Here is a 21,592-nt window from a genome sequence, read left to right as displayed (position 1 = left end):
AGAAAAAGAAAAAGAAAAAGAAAAAGAAAAAGAAAAAGAAAAAGAAAAAGAAAAAGAAAAAGAAAAAGAAAAAGAAAAAGAAAAAGAAAAAGAAAAAGAAAAAGAAAAAGAAAAAGAAAAAGAAAAAGAAAAAGAAAAAGAAAAAGAAAAAGAAAAAGAAAAAGAAAAAGAAAAAGAAAAAGAAAAAGAAAAAGAAAAAGAAAAAGAAAAAGAAAAAGAAAAAGAAAAAGAAAAAGAAAAAGAAAAAGAAAAAGAAAAAGAAAAAGAAAAAGAAAAAGAAAAAGAAAAATAAAAAGAAAAAGAAAAATAAAAAGAAAAAGAAAAATAAAAAGAAAAAGAAAAAGAAGAAGAAGAAGAAAAAGAAAAAGAAAAAGAAAAAGAAAAAGAAAAAGAAAAAGAAAAAGAAAAAGAAAAAGAAAAAGAAAAAGAAAAAGAAAAAGAAAAAGAAAAAGAAAAGAAAAAAAATTGCAATTAATTTTAAAATTCACTCACTGTTTTTAGGCAGGTAACTTGAAGCTGTTCTTGCTAGCAAATGTTGGCATTGATGCTAGGGTGGATCTTATAAAACCATCTCGGTTGTTGGCACCGACCACTCTTTTTGATGCTTCAGTCACTAATTTTACGCAACGTTCAACTGCTTGCGTATGGTATGGAAATTGACCATAATTCCATTCGTCAGCCGTTTCACCTGCGGTAATTTTAGCCCAAATTTCATCATCAGATACTTTGCGCAACAATGGAGGTGGTGTAAGCGCGTTTGCCTTAAAGTTAATTTGCGGGGGTCGAAAATACCTCATTGGCTCTGCTTTAGAGGTTAACTTTCTTGCTTTTAGGATTCTTCTGAACCCCAACTCTCTGACATGCTTCCTTTGATCTACTAACATCCTAAGGAGCAAGTTTTCAGGATAGGCGAAATATACGTTTCTTTCGATCACATTATCAACTATTTGAACCATATTTTCTGGTAGAAATCTAGTAGATTTGATAACTTCCAAAATGTGTTAAGGGCCATCTATGAAGTAGTTGCTTTTCTTTATTTTAAATCATACAGGCCTGTATGATTTAAGAATGAATGAAACTAACATTTTATGTTCATCTGAAGGGTGTTTCACACTTATATATAGTCTCAAAATACTATTAGCTGTTGTCAACCACCGTGAGTGGGAAAGAGGGCCTGGTTCACGAACGTGATGAGGCGAACGCATCCGCAATGCATTGTGGGAGATGGGAGGGAGAAAAAGAGAAGTTATTGTTTCATTCATGACGCGCGTAACTTGTAATACCGCGCTTATGAAATGCAAAACTTTATTAATATTTGAATCGTTTGCGCTATCCCAATGTGGAAGATTTTAACGGTTTTAATTTTTTTTTGTTAATTTCGATAAAGGATTTTCACTACAGCAGTTTAACATATCGTTGACACAGTACTGCGAAAAAAATTGCAAAATTACTTGATTTTTGAAAAAAGTCGAAATTTTGAGGACAATGCGCTAGCTGGGGATTAAATAAATTTTTTTCCTTTTTGATCTTGCATTTTACTTACCTATCCCAAAGACACCCCTAGTATATTCTGATTGATCGGTTGAGATCTCACAATTTCCGAAGAAAGTCGGCAAGGAGACCACATCCACCGGCATTAGGTATTGGGAACCGAAGCCGCTGTTCTGATATCATTCTGTTACTAAATGACATAGATCGTGAAGTATGTCCTGTTCGATGCTGAAGTTTGGTGATTGATCCTTATTTATTAACTACTTGTAGGATAGTGTATATGAGCAAATCCCTAACAGCCGTAGTAGTGAATAATTTTATATCATATTCAGCACATTGGAGAGTGTATTTAAATAAATTAGTGTGTTCAGAATTAGATAAGTGTTTAGTAATAAATATTAGTGAATATTTTAGTAAATAAGGTATACAGTGTGTATAAATCAATTTTACCCGTTTGTGATGAAACACTATTGCTACTGAAGTTTTGAAATAGAAAAATAAAAATAAATATTTATAATTGAATATAATACACGTTGGCACCACTTTTTCTCATTCCGATTGAGGTACCTCAAAACATGTGATTTTAACACAAAAACCTTGACCTCGCAATTTAAATTTGATCTGCGGGAATAAACAAGGACAGTACGGCGATGTTTTGACTGTTCACAAATGTTTTTGTTTGGACTGATGTGTGAGAGCTCGCCTTGTCGCGATGGAGAATGACTCTTCTTCTGCGTTTGGTCTCCCGTATTTTTTCGAACACTTCTGGCAAACAAATATTGGAGTGCTATTCAAAATTGAGGTTGCTTTAATGGAACGATGACGACATGTCCAGTTATTCCGAAAAAAAGCGACCATTTGCTCGAAGTGCTTCGAGGCCGAACAACTTTTGTTGGATGTGGCTCATATTGAAAGACCAATACAGTCACCGCGTTTGATTTTTTCAGCATTTCTTCGCAAAAATTAACACGAACTTTTTTGGAGCGATTGTCAACCTATGGGATATCCAAAGCGATCAAATATTTTTGACAACCAAATGGTTATGATACATTGATTGTATGCGAGCGGAACTAATGCCAAAGTATGCCTGAATCTCACGGTATGTCACATGATGATCTTGAACTATCAGTTTACGCACAGCATCGATGTTTTCTGACACAACAGCCGATTTTGAATAACCTTCACAAAATTCACCCTGTAGCGAAGTGCGACCACGATTGAATTCGAAACACCAGCAAAATACGGTGGATCGAGATGGTGTTTCATCAGCAAAAGTCGAAACGAGCTGATTGGCACACTGTTGTAGGTTAAATCCACGTCGAAAGTTTTACAAAATTATCGCACAAAAATGTTCGCAATTTAATTCCTTTTTTTGTTTAAGATGAATTTTTTAAGTAACTGTAAACATCTCAAATACCACTCGTATGACAGCACGTTCTGAGTACGTTCACCATTAAAAATTTCAAACTTTATGATGGTGATGTCATTTGACATATTCATATCAGTGTTACTATCGTTAAGTATATTAATACAAATGCAGAGTTGCCAACTCCAACTCCTCTAGTTTCGTGACATCTCAAAATATATAGAGTGGCCCACGTATACCGTTAAAAAGATATAACGACAAGAGATAAATTTGAACATAGTGATTCGACAATAAACGAAATTTTATTTGTTTGGAAACCGGACTATTAAAAATATCTACGTGACGCCACCACTTATGCGACGTATATTAGATTATTCTGTTTCTGTTTTTTTAAACTTTTTTTGATCGTAAACATTTGAGTTAATATTCGTCATTCGATTTGTCCCAACCGTCCAATTCATTTCAAAATTATAAAAGTGTTTCTTAGAATCATGGAATTGATAAAATTTGATCCAATTATACATGTTACCTACTGTTTTATTTTTTTACAACAATAACAACATGTCAAACATAACTAAAATCGTTAATAATGAATCCTTTGAAGTCCATTCCAAAGTGAATACCAATTCAGAGTAGCCAAAATAAATAATATTTTGATTACCCCGACTAATTGACATCAGTATTTTTTTTTCATTGTACATGCAAACTAGGATGTGAAGCAATGATGAAACTCGGAGTATTTGATGAATTCGCCAACTAAAAGGGATTTCAAGATGTGTTCATTTTTACAAAAATAGCTTTCAATCATAATGTCAAAACTAAAATTGAATAAGCAATCATAACGCGCTGGTTTCTATTTTGATTTCTATCTAAAATTGTTTGTTGACTATTCGAGAAAAAAATTCGATAATTCAAACACATTATTAAATAAAATTGTACTATGATGTATGATTTTTTTCTTTGTGTTCATATCCGATGCCCCAAACAATTATAGAATTTTACATGATCTAAGAAAGTGACTAGCTTTATACCTGACCCTAATGGTGAGATTATGTATGGTTTCAACGCCTTTGTCTGTGCCAGTTCATTTCGAGCTACAAAACAGTCTGTATAAAATTCGATAGTGTCTTTGAAAATGTCTACCAAACAACGCAAATGTTGATGCAAAAGTTAGTGGAGAGAAGCCACGAAAAATACTTTTCATTTGATAGAGATTTTTGTTTTAACGAGCATCCTTGTAAGTACAGTTTGGAAAATTGTTAATAATTCGAAAGCACCTATAAAACACGAAACGACAATGGTGTACCAATGAAGACTTTTCCAGCAAACTGATGGTGAGTTTAATCGCGTACTCTAAGTCGTTTGGGTTTTTTAATCAAAATAATAGAGAAAAGTCAAGTTATAATGGAGTCACAGCGCTTACAAGAACTCGAAAAAATAAATACAGCTAGTTAGGGAAACCACATCATTATATACTTAGATGAGACTTGGTACGACACCCATGATACATCCAATAAAAGATGGGTTGATTGATGAGTTTCGAAAGATGTTACACAAAAGCTCCGTCTAATGAATGTGAAAGAATAACTAAGTATTGTACTTGCGGGGTCAGAAGAAGAATGGATACAAAATGTTTGTTTTTAGCAGCGTAGAATATTTCGGATTCCAGCCTGGATGATCAAAATTAATTAGTGCCGTATATACCACAGAATAGCTGTAGTGCGATGGAAAAGCATCCTACCATAGTCGCCAAAAGAATAAGATACCAGGTTTCAGTAATAAAAAAGTGCGAATGTGACATATATTGTAGGTTGCAGGCGCCGCCAGCGCTGCTGCTGTAGCCAATCCCACAAACGCTCAGTTCAAGTGAGATTCTTGGAAACGAGTTTACGGAGACAATTCTCTGAAGGAACCAACCAAGAACAAATGGACAATAAGGTTCCAGGAAGGCCGAGAAGAAGTGAAAGGAGACTCTCGTCCAGGATGCCCGTCGACTTCGAGTTCTGATGAAAATGTCGAACGAATTCGGGCTTGCGTTCTTAAAGATCGTAGATTGACAGGTACAACTTGAAAAAATATTTTAGCTGTCTACTAGAAGAAGGGATACGCCTATGAATTACGAATGTTTCATGATTTTATTATTCTCTCATTCATAAAAAAATAGTCTATGCGATAAGCATTGATTTGATTGTAATCAAACACAAATAGTTCGTTACTAGATTTTCATAACAAACAAATTAGCATTTGCACTATTAAATTTATTCCAAGATTACAAACCCAGTGTGGTTATTCTTGATTGCTAAAACAATTCGTGGTGACTAACAAGCATAACTGTAATTTACAAAACGGACATAATATGTAAAGCAGTATTTAAATAATTAATTGCTATTACTATTAATATCTCTGTACAACACAATGAGACATTTATATAGATTTTAAGAAGGGAATTGGATAATCGCCAAGCACAATGCGAAGCGTGAAGAATATTACGAATAATTCATAGTTTGACATTTTTAACAGTTATAAATTAAGTAAGGCTCGAATTAATGTTAGCTTAATAAAGAAATAGATTTTATGATTCAATCAACTAGTGATACAACTTTCTCTTCAGTTTTCTTCATTGTTTATTTGTTCATTTTTGAATAAACCCTCAATCTCACAACACAATTTTTATTTGAATTAATTATGAGTAAATGCAAAACTAAGACCTACTCATAATTTATAGTAAATCGGTTCTTAAACAATAGTAATAACTAGGTTACTAAAAATAACATTAATATAGACTCTAATACATTCATAATTTCCAAAAACGTTGAAGTATTAATTGACAATCAATTTGAAAAGATCATTCAGGCTTGGATTGGTAGTTCGACTTGTGTAACCTCTAATCGGAGAATTTTTAAAGATAGAAAAAAAGTTTTACTGGAAGTATATACTTACTATATGGTTGCGGCCGAGATCCGAAATGAGGTTCTTGTAGTAAAGGTTGTGGTCGCCCATTATTCGGAGTTTCTTTCACTGAAACAAATTAAAAACATTCATCATCGATAAATTATTTGAGAGAATTTCATTGTAAAGCAATTGAATATAACACGTGCATGACATCATCATCCACCATCATTACGGCTTTTGCAAGTATATATTAACCGGAGATCTCCTCGCCTATATCACCAACGTATAGACTGAAGCTATAGAGAAGTATGATGAAGCAATTGATGAGATTTAGCATGCTAACCTTCTAAATAAATTAAGATCGTACGATTTGTCGTACTCACTTATCCTAGTCGATTGCTTGGTAGCTTTCTCAAAAGTCGATCCATCCAGGTCGCTATTACCCAGAAATACATCTTATCACCTACTCTCTTTCTTCTGTAAAGCTTTCTCGACGGTAGCACACTGGTGTCGTCGTTCAAATCCGTAGATTACCACCATTAATACCGATATTTTGAAAAAATTCTGAAGTGGGGTGCAAGCAATATGATTGAGTTTAATCCAGCGAAAACCCAGACTGCTGTTTTTACTAAAAAGGCTATCAGAATCACCGCAAATTTTCTTGTTGGGTATTAAAATTGGGAGTTATATGTCCTGGTATAGTCACGTGGCCGAATGAGCTAAATCAGCTTAACAAAACTTGGAGCCCTCTTTAAGATAAGTTTAAGATAAGAAAGGTATATACTTCGCAACAGCGCTGCCCTGACGCTGTTTTACCGATACTACCATGGCAGGTGCTCTTCCGAGTTGTCCAGCATAATCCTACCTAGAGCAATTTTTGTAAGACCTCCTCGACAGGCAGACGTGGCTCATAAACACCTTTGAAGAAGTGCAACCCTGTAAAATCAGTCTCTCCCGAGCACTACAGCCTACATAAGTTGAAGATAAATATCCACAGGCATAAGTATCTTCACAAGGCAGAGACCATTCGAACTACTCGAGTGGAATATGGTCTAGCCTCTTTTTATAAAAAAAATGACAGATCATGTTTTTAGACCCAAATATTGGTACTGTGTCAAAAGAGAATTGCTTAGTTCTACCAGACGCGCGATTACTAAAAAGGGTCGCTACTAATGATAAACAAATATGTGGCCAGCGTTTTCTTCAGTACCTATTTGCATCTGTAGGTACGGTTATTGGGTATATACAATGTGTCCAATTAATTCGAAACCCATATGGGAAACTGTTTTATTTTTAGTTTTACGAAAAAAAGTCATTCCTCATAAAAAGTTTTGCTTGGTTTAAAAGATAAAATGCAAACATCAGATGACAACTTTTATCAGTCATATACGAGATTCGTCAAAAAACATGATTTTCACCCAAGAGTAAGGTACTTTTATTTTTTACAAAATCGAAAATTGTTATTAAAAAAAGTTGGTCACGATTGAAAACTATTGTCAGATATCAAATACCGCCCTTCTGCCATGAAAAAATATTTTTTGGTATAAATAAAATACATGCATAGGTATGTAAATCTTGTAATCAGCTATTTTATTGAAAGACATGATAACCTTTCGGTTCATTATTAAGTTATGCAGCAATGTACATTGTAATTGAATAGTTAATGCGTACATATCATAATATTTTATTTTGCAAATAAAAAAATAAACAAATTAACTAATAAGTAGTAAATAATATTCATAACAATATAATGAATCCTTCAATTAGTTATTTTTCAATATTTGAACGAAAGATAATAAAAAAATGGAAGTAAAATGATTTATTTTTTGTTTCAATTGATTAAAGCCTCAACATATCCACCATCTCTTTCTAAACATTTAGTGGTTCGTCTATTGAATTCCCTTAATACATGCCTGATTATATCTGCAGTAATTTCTTGACATGCCTCTGTAATGGTCCTTTCCAAATAATCAGTATTTTGAAATTACTTTATTATTGAAAGTCGATTCAAGATATTCCCTCAGGGCTACTGTGGTATGGCATGTAGCACCGTCTTGTTGGAACCGTGCACGTTGACGGTTTATTAGGAATAGTTCGCTAATAAAATCATTGTTAAATATAGCTGCTGCTTCTCGATGAGTCTTATAATTATCTCCGACAATCAACACTATTTCAATTTTTTCCTCATTACTTAACCGAACCGCCATTTCTTGTATTTTATAAAATCTAACTAGCGATTTGACGTTTGCTGTCAGTGCATCCTAGATAACAAATCGTTCTATACGCAAATTGCTAATCTCCTGAGTTTGTCAGGGCAATGCTGATACAGAGAAGTTTTTTCATGGCAGATGGATAATATTGGATATCTGACAATAATTTTCAATATTCTCAAAAATGAAGGTACTTTACATGATCAAAAATTGATATTTTGTAATAACTCGTATACGACTAACAAATTTTGATATCTGATGAGTGCATTCCAGGTTTTGAACCATGCACAACTTTTTATGAAGAATAATTTTTCTTCATAAAACTAAGAATAAAAACGTTTCCCATATGGATCCGACTTAATTGGACACACTGTATATACGTTAAATATGAAATTAACAGTTTCTTTTGAAGTTGTTTTCGTACATTGTTATTTTTACCTTTGAGCGAGATGAATTATAATGAAAAATGTCGGTGTCGGTTATTGAGAGAGAACTTCGGAATAGTTTGTTTAAAAAAATCTTTCGTTTTCAAAGACAAGGTCTTGAAAAGATAAGAAACACCATGCAGATGAAAACAAGGCTTTACACTTTTGGAGAATCTGATACCCTGATATCTCTGATTTCGAAAAGGACATGGATAGAAAATCAAGTGGATGCAAGAGGAAGCCAAGAGATGATATCAAAAATGATTTGTACAGCTTTAGCAACAAATTTGCCACCATCTCTTACAACTAATGATGTTGACCGCATTAGAAGAAATATCTATAACACTCAAGCTGATTCCAAATATTCAATAAAATATAGGGTATTTCATTTGAAAAAATGTAACTTTAATATGTCACATCATTCGGGAGAACTCTATAAAATTGTAACTTATTTCGAAATGTGAACACTAATAATTCAAAATCAAATTTTGAAATTGATATCTCAAAGGATAAAGGAGGCACTGAACTTTATCAATCACCCTGTGTATATATATATAAAGGTGTATAATTAATGCATCTAAATGTTCTTGATTTTAGGTCTCTTCTGTTTTAAAATTAGTTTTTTTAATAATTTTTTAAAAAAAGATAAAATTTGACGTATCGACTTTTCTTTAGGTCTTTATCAAATTATGATATTGACACTGACAATTTGCGAATTTATATTGATCAATAGATCACCTACATCATGAACATCAAAATAAGAATAAAATCAAAATAAAAAATGTGTGTCGCTGTCTACATGGGGTAGACTTCTCAATATTTAGAAAATAGACTAAAAGGTCATACTATAAAAAACTGCGTTAACGAACCATGGAATGTCAAAAAAAAACATAAATTCAATTATAAAGATTCAAAAATTCTCGGATCGGAATCTAATACACGAAAAAGGGAATTTTTAGAAATGGTTCACATTCATAAGAACGAAAAAGCTATAAATGATAAAAGACCTAAATAATTTAAGTAGAATTTTTGTAAATTCTAATAAAACTACAAATAATTTGATTGACTAAGTACTGCTATCTATGAGATGTAAGGATTAAGGAAAAATTAATTTGTCTTATTAGAACAAATTTCTATTTTGATTTTATTCTTATTTTGGTGTTTATGATGTAGGTGATGTATTGATTAATATAAATACGCAAATTATCAGTGTCAATATCATATTTTGATTTAGGAAACTTTAAGAAAGTCGAAACGTCAAATTTTATCTTTCTTCCAAAAATTATTAAAAAAACTTGTTTTAAAACAGAGACCTAAAATTGAGAACATTTAGATGCATTAATATATCAAAAGGTCTAAGAAATAGGAAATTAAAAAAATTTATATGTGTATATATATATATTTTATCCGCCAACTATTTTTTTTGTAGTCCCGCTTTTGTTCTTCAATTCTTTTTGTTTGTTTTTATATCCTTCTGTGTTATTTTTGCCCTTATGTATTTCTTCTTTGAATCATTTCTCTTGAGTCACCAATCGTTTATAGAACTTTTATTTTTTTGTTTGCTTTTTTGAGGTTAATATCATGTTTAGTCCGATAGTCTGCACCCGGATAGGTGGTGATCTTTGTGATAGTTTCTAAATTTTTCGACCATCATAATGAAATAGATTTTGCTTTTTTATGTGTCTTCAATATAAACGCCTGGGGTCGATGTATATAGCCTCATTTTGTGTAGTTTATGCCATATGGGGCCTTTGAACGAATTCATAGTCTCTCGCCGCGCTCGTTAACTTCGCCCACTCCATGTTCACTCCCCAGATCACATCTTCGGCATTTTCCTATTTTGCGTTTTAGTCACACATAAAAAAATTGATTCCAATTTGTTTAATGCGATTAAGTAGTTCGTCCAATTTTTGGTATACATTCTCGATTTCATGATCGTAAGTAAAAATATTTGATTTCAAATAATACATTTTCTATTACCATAATAGATACCGTTTAGTGATTTGATTTGTAGTTATCTTTAACTGAATGCACGTAAAGAGTTTATATTAGCACGATATCTTCTTACTTATTCAATACTCAAACTTTTAGGAGTTTCTTTATTACTCTACATAAATAATAATTTCTGCACTGATTTCAGTCCTACGTATAAAATGACTGCAATTTTATGAACACATTCCCTCGGAGTAAAATCAATTTTCTCGCAATCTTCATCCTCACAATGATTCCTTGATGGAAAATGGGTATATGGAGCCACAGATAAATAATCTTCGAGTTAATGACTCTCGAGAAACGAGAAAGTTTGGAAGCTTTTAGATAAGGATTATAGCGGCGTTAGATATCTGGCAGCATTAAGTTTTAGTTCAAGTCAGATGCGTTGTTTCTATTATTATAAATATTAGGATCATTAAGACAAAAACTGTTCACAACAAATGTACAGGGTGTTTCTAAATTTATGCGGCAAAATTCAGGAGGTAATTGCTCGTACGAAATTGAAATAGATCTTTCCTACAACAAAATTTCCTCACCCCTTTCCGAGATAACACCTTTGAAAAGTGGTGACTAAAAATGAGTTTTTATTTTTATTTCTAACATTTGAGTGGAGCTAGAAACTTTAAATTCTGTTCTGTGTAGTCGCAAAGGTCTAACTACGCGTATTTTTTTAATATTCCTATTACATTATATAGGGATGAACTTAGCAACCTTTATTTATTCCATATCAAAACTTTTATTCAAGATGAAGTTCTATGAAATAAAATTCTTGTTTTATTTGTAAATATTTTTTCTTCATACCTCGGTCGAAAGTACGTAGGTACTTTCCTCCCTAATAGCAGGTACATTTACTCATCGTAAGAAGTACACGCGCGCCCTCTATAACAGCGGGAGGAAAAAAATTCTCTTGACTAATTATATTCGTAACTAGGGACTATTTATTCTATCGCTACAACAAATTTTTATCTGCTCATATCGTAAATGTCGGGGCAAGCTTCAAAAACATGTTTATCAACATTTAACTCGGCATTAGACAGGTCAAAAATAGTTACGAGTTGTGACACGTGGGGTGTAGCAAACCCCAAATTGATTCGGTCAGCGATGCCTTCCTGATATCAATTTTAGAAAAATTTTAGTGCTTTTCTGGGCCCTCTTAGTAGATAATATTGAAATCTGTATAAAAATATTATTTTTTATTTTTATTGTATATTGCACGAAAGTGGATTCTTTTATAGTGAAAATTGGGATGCTTTTTTTATTTATTTGCTGAAAATGTTTCAATAAAGAATAAATCGGAACAGAGTGTTATAAATAAAACCACAGGCTTTCAAACAAAAAAAACCGAATAAAATTCTCGCTAGTAACAAAAAAGTTATTGTGTATTCAATTAGTACAATTTTTGCAATAGATAACTGCATGCTCGAGGCATGAATACACGGAACACGCTCCACAAAGTATCTAGTTTTTCTGTTACCAGTACGTGGGTATTCAGAGCATCTTCCCTGTTGATTAGCCCTTGTCTTTTTAGTAGGTGGCTCCGAATTTTCACCCAAAATTTTTCTGATATTACCGCGTAAATCGAGAGCAAGCCTGGGGTTAGACAGCCTTTGTCTTTGGTGGTCTTTGATTAATTCCGTACCTAATCTTTTTAAAAAAATTCTCCTGGCAGGTGGGAAATAATATTTTCGGACCTGGTTTTTACGTTTCTTACATTATATTCCTTACACTATGTCATTCCTTTTTTTCCATAAAAATTATGGATTTCAACCGAGTCTGCGACATTTTGTTGGCCGTCGACCTCCTGCAATTCTGGGTTTTCTTCTTCGGCATCCTGCTCTAAGTCAGGGTAATCACTACACACGCTGACATTGTCTATTTCGTCGTCTTCTTCGAAATCATCCTCATCAGTAAAGTTTTTGTCACTTTCTGCATCTTGCATCTGCATCTCCAATCAATACACGAGCTAATACAAGCGATAATTCACAAATAATAACCATAGTTGATAAAAATAAAGAACCTACTTGTTGAAACGATGTCAAAAAAACAAATCAAATCTTCTCAAAAAAGCTCCGAGTTTAGACAAGTGGGATGTGAGAAACCACAAGCAATTTTGAAACGGTCCTATTCATACTGTGTCTATGCTGGAGATATACTTTTAACAACCACATGTAGAGGAATACTTAGTTTGAAGGTACTGAGACGCTAGCGTCGTTTGGCGGTCAATTTGAATAATCTTTCTGCATTCTTCAAGCGCTGGGATTTAACATGCCCCACCTGCCTAAAGCCGGGTTAAATTTAAAAAATAAAATGAAAAAATAACTTTTTCTACAACTGCTATGAAAAGTGACGTATTTCTCATAGCTAACTTAATTTCAAAGCCACATATTGCTCACACTGTGAAAAATATATTAGTATTATCTCTCACGGCACTTGCCCACTCCATATACTCCATTTATATGGAGAATCAACAAAAATCGGCGAAAACTTAGTTGGCTATTTCCAGACGTTCTTCGGCAACAATTTTAGTAAATGTGGGAGAGGACATATCAACCTTAAAGCGCCATGGAGGATAGCAATCCAGAACCGTGGCAGGAAGATACGTGGAAGAGTCTATATAAAATAAAATTAACGTTGCTAATAAAATCTTCAATTCAATTGGAAAACAAATCGAACATTTTACAGGAATAGATACAGAAAATACACCGTATATGAACGAACAGCCCTCAACATCTAAAATTAACATAACAGAAAATTTAATAAACATAAATGACGTTCCGGGTTTAACTATATAAAATTGTAGAAAAAGTATTGTGTGCAACATGTAGGAAAAGTACTTTTCTCACTCGCGTGTTTGCGGCACTCGCTCTTCGGGCTCGTGTCTCAATCTTGTACACTCGTGAAAAAAGTTGAACTTTTCCCACTTGTTGCATAATATATTATTCTACCGGCTATGAAGAAAAATCGTATACTATACACGGGCCGAAAGTTCTCGGCTTCGCCTCGGGAATCATAAGGCGCACGGCCGAAAATTCAAATTTCGTCCCTTGTAGTATAATATACTATTTATTCTTATTTTTTTTTCCAAAACCAACAGCTGCAGAGAATAAAATAAAAAGCATAATGTATAATTTTTTTAATAAAATAAATAGAAAACAGTGAAGATAAAAATACGATAATAAATACTGGAAATGATAATCTCTACCTTGTTTTTAATATTTTCAAATAAAGCAAGAACGTCGAGTTATAATTTTATTTCATAAAACTTAAAACAACTTGAAAAAAAGTTCTGATATTAATATTACCGGAATATTGATAAAATACCCGTGGTAAGTCCTTTGCCAATGCACAAAAATTACATAATGTCGATAAACTCAAATTTAGATTCCATCTTTTAAGGATGATATTTGATAAATGGGTAAGCTGAGGAAGCAATCAACTCCTGAATTTAGAAACACCCTGAATAGTCTTCGCGAAGTAATTGAATTCTATTTGGATTAGTTTATTAGGGTTACTGAAAATATACTAAATACGTAACAAATGCAATAATAAACGATGTTACATAATTAGATAATTTTAAAGTTAACATCTACGATGAGTTTTAATTAAGTTGTTATAAACAATTTATTCGTTCGGTGTAAAAAAAGCGATGGTTGAAAGAATTGTAATAATTTCAATTACATTTTTTCAGGCAATTTGAGGGAAATGATTTAATCAGTATCATTAGAGAGGTGTCAGAGACATGTAACGGGTGGCCAAAAGGCGATGTACAGTAGAACCGGTAGTCTTCCATCACGTGACTCTAATTACGATTTATCGAACACGTACCATCTTCCTGTATGAATAGAAATATATATGAAACATAACAACATACTATCGATTGTCTTTTTGTCAAGACCAACTATAAAACAAACGTAATAGTTTCTTTAAATTGACAGTAGTAACGTAAAACGAGACGATATGTAGTCCAGGGTAGAAGCCTTTAAAAATGATGAAAAGTGAAAAAAAAAAGGATGAAACCCATTGGAAAAGGACGACAATATAATTAAAATGAAAAGAAAAATAGTTTACGGACGATCTGAGTTCGGAAAGAGGAAGTGGGTGAGTTTTTAAAATCACTAATTAGGAACTAATTTGACTTTTTATTCAATTTTAAATCGGTAAGTACCTGAAGCTCCACTTTGTGGATTTCAAGCAGGCATATGATTCTATATGTAGAAAATACTTGTTCCAGACACTAGCAGCGTTCGGAATACCTGAGAAAATATTACATTTGGTAAAAATGACACTGAATAACACCGAGAATGAAGTATCTGTCGAAGGAAGCCTATCGGAAAAGTTTAAAACAAAAAGAGATTTAAAGCAAGGAGACCCATTATCAACAGTTCTGTTTAACCTTGTATTAGAAATTATCCTGAGGAGTAGTGGATTCCGAGCTCAGGGGATGATTTACAATACCAAAACACAAACCCTTGGCTAAGCAGATAATGTGGTACTTAAGTAAAACCAAAAAAGATCTAGAAAAAACGTTCCTACTCTTTGAAAAGAAAGCAAAAGAATATGGACTGTGCATAAATGAACAAAAGACTAAATATATCGAGTACCTGGGAGTGACAGTGACAAACGAAGGAGGTGAAACCGGAAAAATCGACAAAAGACTGGCGGCAGGGAACAAAACGTTTGGGGCCCTAAGAGGACTATTAAGATCAAAAGATATTTCAAGAACCTCCAAGTTACGCATTTACAAGACAGTTATATAACCAACGGTGCTGTATTGCAGTGAGTATTGGATCATGAACAAAAAAGAAGAGATGGGATATGTTGTCAAAGCAAAAAGACTCCGTTTTATGAGGCATATAGCCATAATGGACGAAGACAGTTGGGTGAAAAGATCCTTGTTAAGGGGAGAAGGAGCATCCATGGAAAAATGGATAGAATCATGTAGAGAAGATCTAGGAACAATGGGAAGAGAGAACTGGCATGAAGCAGCTATGAAGAAAAATAGATGGAGGCTTGGGTCTACAGGGCCTGTTGAGCTGTTTATATATATATACAAGAACGAATATAATATATCATCAACTTTTGACATTTAATGATTTCACAAATGCCGTAAGACATGATCGGAATGCTTGTATTATTATATTAGGGGTAGTGTTTATAACTTTGTACAATTCGTAAATAGTCCCGTCAATGAATACATAATACAGGCAATCTTCTCCTCAAGAACAGCTCCGATATTGATGTTTTTTTTTTAAATTTTGTTTTTTTATATTATTTAAAATCAGAAACCTTTTGGAGTGGGGACGGAACTATTTATCTTGTTTAAACTATATCTGTGATATTTATGCACAAAAAAAATTTCTACTATACAATATCCATTAAAAACTTGTAAATATATTAATGAATGTTATAAACAATTACCTATAAGTCTGTTCTGTGTGGTAATGACATGGAATTAATTTTTGGAGCAAAATATAAATTTTTTATTGACCATAGAAAATTCAATATTTTATATACAAAAAAAGTACATTTAATTTTCATTCTCATTTCGCGTTTCGGAGACTTCTTCAGCTTCTTCGAGTGGTGTGTCATTTGCAGTCATTTCCACTGCAAACTATGCAGGATGGTGTGCAATGAAGACCACTTTTTCTGCAGCCAATTTGGTAACATCACTAACATCCGTTTGGCATTGTACAAAGGCATCATATAATGTTGATTTGGTCGTTTTCCTCATTCCAGCGTTATCAAACAGTGAAAGAGAATAGAGAGCCAGCTCGTAGTCACAATATTGGCGAAGTTCATCATTACTTTTTCTTAAAAAGCATAAACGTTGGAAAATTAAATTTGGATCTATAGCGACTGCAGTATTATTAACTTTGATTTTACTGCTCATGATCAATAAAGATTTAACAGTATCTTTTGTGGTCATTTTCATATCTTTGAAGTTAAAACCTCTGATTTTATTTCTTAATTTAATCGAAAATAATATTAACAAAAATATACTAAAGAGATTCTCGTCCACATATGTGTAAACAAAAAGAAGTATTTGTAGCGTATGCAGGTAACACATAATTTTTTTTTTTTTATTTTAATATTAAATTATTGTTAAAAACTTTTTTGTAACAACTATTTGCTACAATAAGATTAATATATGGAGATTTTTTTTACAAAAAATTAGAGACCAAACTGAATTTTTCGTATAAATGTCGTTGAGATTTTTTAAACAATATAAATAGTTCCGTCCCCGCTCTAAGAGGTTTCTGATTTTAAATAATATAAAAAAACAAAATTAAAAAAAATTCATCAAAATCGGAGCTGTTCTTGAGGACTTCCGAAGCAAACGCTTCAATGACGCTACTAAAATCTCTGTACGAGGACTGCTACTTAAGTTATGAGATACACAGAGGGAAATAAATATTTATCGCAATTTATTTTTGAGTTGCAGGAATAAGGAGAAATCATTTGGTGCTAAACACTGTACGGCTATATTTTGACTGCTCAAAAACGTTTTTGTTTGAACTGATGTGTGAGAGCTCGCATTGTCGAGATTGATTGATGATGATTCGTCTTCTGTAATTGGTTTCCCTGATTTTTGCGAACACTACTAGTAAACAAATGCTGGTGTACTATTCAGAATTGACCATTCTACGTTTCTTTAATGGAAAGATGGCGAAAGGCGAACAAATGACCATTTGCTTCGAAGGGCTTCGTGTGCGAACAACTTTGGTTTGATTTGGTTCGTCTCTAAATACTCATACAGTCGATTGTTGTCTTAGTTTCGGATACACAAGCATAGATCCATGATTCGTCACTTTTACGAATTTTTGAAGCATCGCGATTGACTTTTGTCAGCATTTCTTGGCACCAATCGACACGAGGTTATTTGGAGCGATTGGCAAATTATGCGGTATCTAACAAATCTCTTCGACACCGCAGTGTTCATGCAATATTGAATGTATGCGGGCGGAACTAATGCCCAAGTATTCCTCGATCTCACCTGACGATCTTGCAATATCAGTTTACGCACAGCATACAAATTTTATACAAAAAGGACAAGAGATCATTTTTAGAAGTAATTTAATGAAATTTTATTCTATAAAAGCAGTTTCTTCCCAAGTTTTTCGGTATATTAAAATTTTAAATGTCTTTAACCGATGTATCAAGTGATTAAATATAGGAATATCAATGTGAAATGTTTTGGAAATTTATATACAATATCCCAGTGAAAGTTTTATTAGCTCGCATTTGCTTAAGTTCTTCATTTTCTATACATAACTGGAAGATTATAATTCCAAGGACTGTACAAAATTGGAGAAAAATACAGGAGCGTCTTCGAGGCTAACACAACCGAGTCATGTCGTTAAAAATTGAAAATTCGCCTTTGCTCAACAAATCAGATACTGAAGTATGTTATAAATAGAAAATGAAAAATATTTGCAGATAAGTAATAACAGAAATGGATCGTTAAATCGAAATAATTTCACTAGGTGCTAATACGTTTATATCAAAGGCGATTTATATTATTTTGGAATTATTTATCAAATGATTTGTAGTGTTAGGTGAGACAAATGGTTGCAATTAATTAAAGCAACTATTTATATTTCTCCTATTTAATTTGCTATGTGTTTATATTATAATAGAATGTTACTGAACGGCGTTTAAAATAACTTTCTGTATAAATAATTCATTATTATGTCCAAGATAATTTCTATTTGTTCGTAATGCCATTGTTTCCTCCGGTAAAATTTAGATTTAGTAGCATTAATGTCACGCTACTACTGGACATTTCATTTGTAATACGAGGGTTGCTACTTAAGTTTTCAGATATGGCAACACTGAGGTGAATATGTCAAATCTGACAATGCCATTACAAAGTTCGACAGTACGAGTGCTTTTTGAGTTGTTTACAGATACTTGAAACATTCATACTTGGGCTTTAGTTCCACTCGCATATATTCAATATTGCATGTCAAAAATATTTGCTCGCGTTGGATACCTCAAAATTTGACAGTCGCTCAAAAAAAGCTCGTGTCGATTGAGATTGTGACAGACGACGTATCATGGATTAATGCATTTGAAGCCGAAAGTAAACAACAATCGACTGTTTTGGTCTATCAAGAGGAACTAAAACCAATAAAAGTTGTTCGCACACGAAGCACTTTGAAGCAAATGGCCGCCTATTTTTCTGGAATAACTGAACCATTCCATTAGAGCAATGTTAAACGGTCAATTCTGAATGGTACAACAGCATTTGTTAGAAAAAATCATGGAATCAAACCGCAAGAGACGAATCATTCTCACACAAACGTTTTTAGACAGTCAAAACATAGAATTGATGCGTCATCCGCCGTACAGTCCTTGTTTAGAACCCTATGATTTCTCCTTATTAGAAATAATTCCGTCAACATGAAGAAGCGGTTGATGCGTTAAATCACATGTTTTTGAAGTACTTCAATTGGAATGCCAGCAAAAAAGTATTAATCTTGATGGTGATTATATGTATATAATAAAACCTAATTTCTAATGAAAAACTTCGTACGATCATTTCAAATATTATTACAGAATGATCTAAATATTTCCTAAGCTTTTCATTAATGTACCTTAACTAATAGGCCGCCCTGTGTATTAAAAAAAAAACATAGTTGTATCATGAGATTTTTTTCAAAAATTTCACCGAAAATACGATTGTATGTTTTCTCATTATTTGAGGTTATCCAAATTGTGTATTCGTAACATTTAGTTTAGTTGCAGCTTGCAAAGTGCAGTGTGCAGTCTATTGTGACGTCTAGTGTGATTAAAGAGAGAGAGAGAGAGAGGGAGAGAGAGAGAGATAAGCTTTATTGTCATTAGAAAATTTCATCGACAAAGCAATTTTATATTTTATGATATTAAAATATAAAATAACAATTTGTCTTAATATAGTAATCCTTACTTAATATTATAAATGTGAAAGCGTGGATGTTATCACGTTTTCACGCAAAAATTACTTGACTAATCATCATGAAACTTTGTACACATATTCTGGGAGGTACTAGAAGTAACATAGTATACTTTTAATTAAAAAAAAAATAAATATCAACATTTTACTACTTCAGCGTCATCTAAAATACAGTAATGAAGTTCAAACCCAATCTATATATCCAATTCAATTGAATATAGTTTCAACTGTTTGGAATTTTTGAGGTTAGGTACAATGGTACCGTCAGTGACTATCACTGAAAGCGAAAGCGACATTTTAACAGATGTGCAAGGAGAAATGAAGGAATATTTGTCGATGGATACAATTATGGATACGGAACTAAGTACTTCATATCCTGTAGAGTTTTTAAATACCCTTGAACTGTCAGGTGTACCGTCACATAAACTTCAATTAAAACTAAATGTACCAGTAATGCTGATGCGCAATTTAGATGCTCCTCGGCTATGTAATGGAACAAGGCTTCGTATAACAAAATTGGGACAGAATATACTTGGTGCTACTATTTTAACAGGTTTCGTCAAGGGAGAAAGTGTTAACATACCTCGGATTTCAATTATTCCAAATGACCTTCCTTTCCAATTTTAAAGAGTTCTGTTTCCGGTTAAGCTTAGCTTTGCTGTTACTATAAACAAAGCACATGGGCAGACATTATAGGTGGTGGGAGTGCATTTAGAAAAACCATGCTTGTCTCATGGCCAATTATATGTAGCGTATTCACGTGTGTCTAAATGCCTGGAATTTACAAATATTTGCACCCAAATATATATTTTTATTATAATGATTTCTGATACTTATTTAATGGATTCGATGCGAGCGAAGTCGCGGGTAAAAGCTAGTTATTATATACATATATAATATATTACTTCACTCTCAATTGAATTATGCCATTCTATTGAGTCCATGGTAAATTGTGGAATTCTGCCACCAAATAATAAGTTCTTTCAAGCAGAAATGTCTTTGTCAATCTTCGGTGCTGATTAAATTACAAAAAAAATTAATAACTCAAAAAGTATGCATTTTTCGAAAAAAGTTTTTAGACAAAAGTATACTAAAATTTTACGTAGATATCAAAAATGTATCAATATACAGGGTGGTTCCATTTAAAATAACAGTCGACCTCCGGTAGAACCGGAAGTTGGTCATATTTGAAAATATTTCAGTTAAAAAGATCGTAATCGTAGATATTTTCTTGATTTTACTAAAAGTTTTCTGCCGTATACAGATAGTTTTAGCTCGTCGTGGGACACTCTGTATGAGAAGAACGTATTTTGAAATCAATTGAGGACGTCCATGGCACTGTCTAGGATTTTAGTCCAAGATTTTCTAGGCATTTAGGTCTGTCTTAATGAATACTATTATTAATGTAAAAAAAGTTTTTACCTAAATTTCCATTATCGGAATATTTCATTCAAATTTTATCTTTTGTACTTAATATTTTTCATAAACTGTCTAATGAAAACAATATTTTCAGTTCTTTTTCTCGAAGAGGCAAACTGACGGCCAAATAAGAGAAGTTCATTTATTATTCACAATTGGTATGATTTTTTATTCAATTTTTATTCAAGGTACAGTTAGATCGATTGATATAATAATGACAAGAAAGAAAGAAAGTAATTATTCAATTTCAGAACCGAGTGAAGCTGCCGCGTGAAAATGTAAATTGGAATTATCGTCAAATTAGAATTTCGTTCATTAAAAATTCAACGTAATTTTGTTAATATAGAGTGCGTTTAATATTAATTCTTGATTAACAATAAGTAGTAATATAAAAAGATCAACTACGTGCGATGAAATCGAAAAAATCTAACGTGGAAAATCAAACTGAACGTACTTGTTTCTTTTTTCAATGGATCAGAACTTAAAACTGCCTTTCATTTGGTTTTATCTTTAGTTTGAATGTAACTTTCAAGAAGTGAGACCTTAACCTGAAGAAGACTTTTTACTGTAATTTCACCCATTTTCACCCACTTATTTTATATTTGACACTCGTTCAAATGAATCGTTGTGGAGATTTTTCTGAAATTAGGGCAAATTGAGAGGTAATACGCTAACGCAAACGAATAAGAATCACAAACTGTCTAAGGAAACTTGGCACCATTATTACCCACCGTAAAATTTTGTGCAGCTGAATTCAATCTTGGTGTTAACAGCTTATCATACAACGAATGTTCGAGAAGGCCAAAAACTACGTCAACCAACTATATCATAGAAAAGGTTCACGAAAAGGTACTGATAAATT

The 21,592-nt window shown here is 32.7% G+C and overlaps 1 protein-coding gene across 1 annotated transcript in view; it reads right to left on the bottom strand.

The window, feature by feature from the left end:
- LOC130893347 (heterogeneous nuclear ribonucleoprotein L) overlaps nt 1-21,592 on the bottom strand; it is a 358,788-nt gene that overhangs the window by 65,085 nt on the left and 272,111 nt on the right. The window contains exon 6 of the mRNA XM_057799361.1: nt 5,798-5,875. Within this exon, the coding sequence (XP_057655344.1) occupies nt 5,798-5,875 (78 nt within the window). The remainder of the gene's footprint in view (nt 1-5,797; nt 5,876-21,592) is intronic.

The sequence above is a fragment of the Diorhabda carinulata genome, chromosome 4 (genome assembly GCF_026250575.1).
Source record: "Diorhabda carinulata isolate Delta chromosome 4, icDioCari1.1, whole genome shotgun sequence".
NCBI classification, from domain to species: Eukaryota; Metazoa; Arthropoda; class Insecta; order Coleoptera; family Chrysomelidae; genus Diorhabda; species Diorhabda carinulata.
The sequence above is the reverse complement of the archived record's forward strand: the minus strand, read 5'-3'. Positions and strand labels throughout refer to the sequence as shown.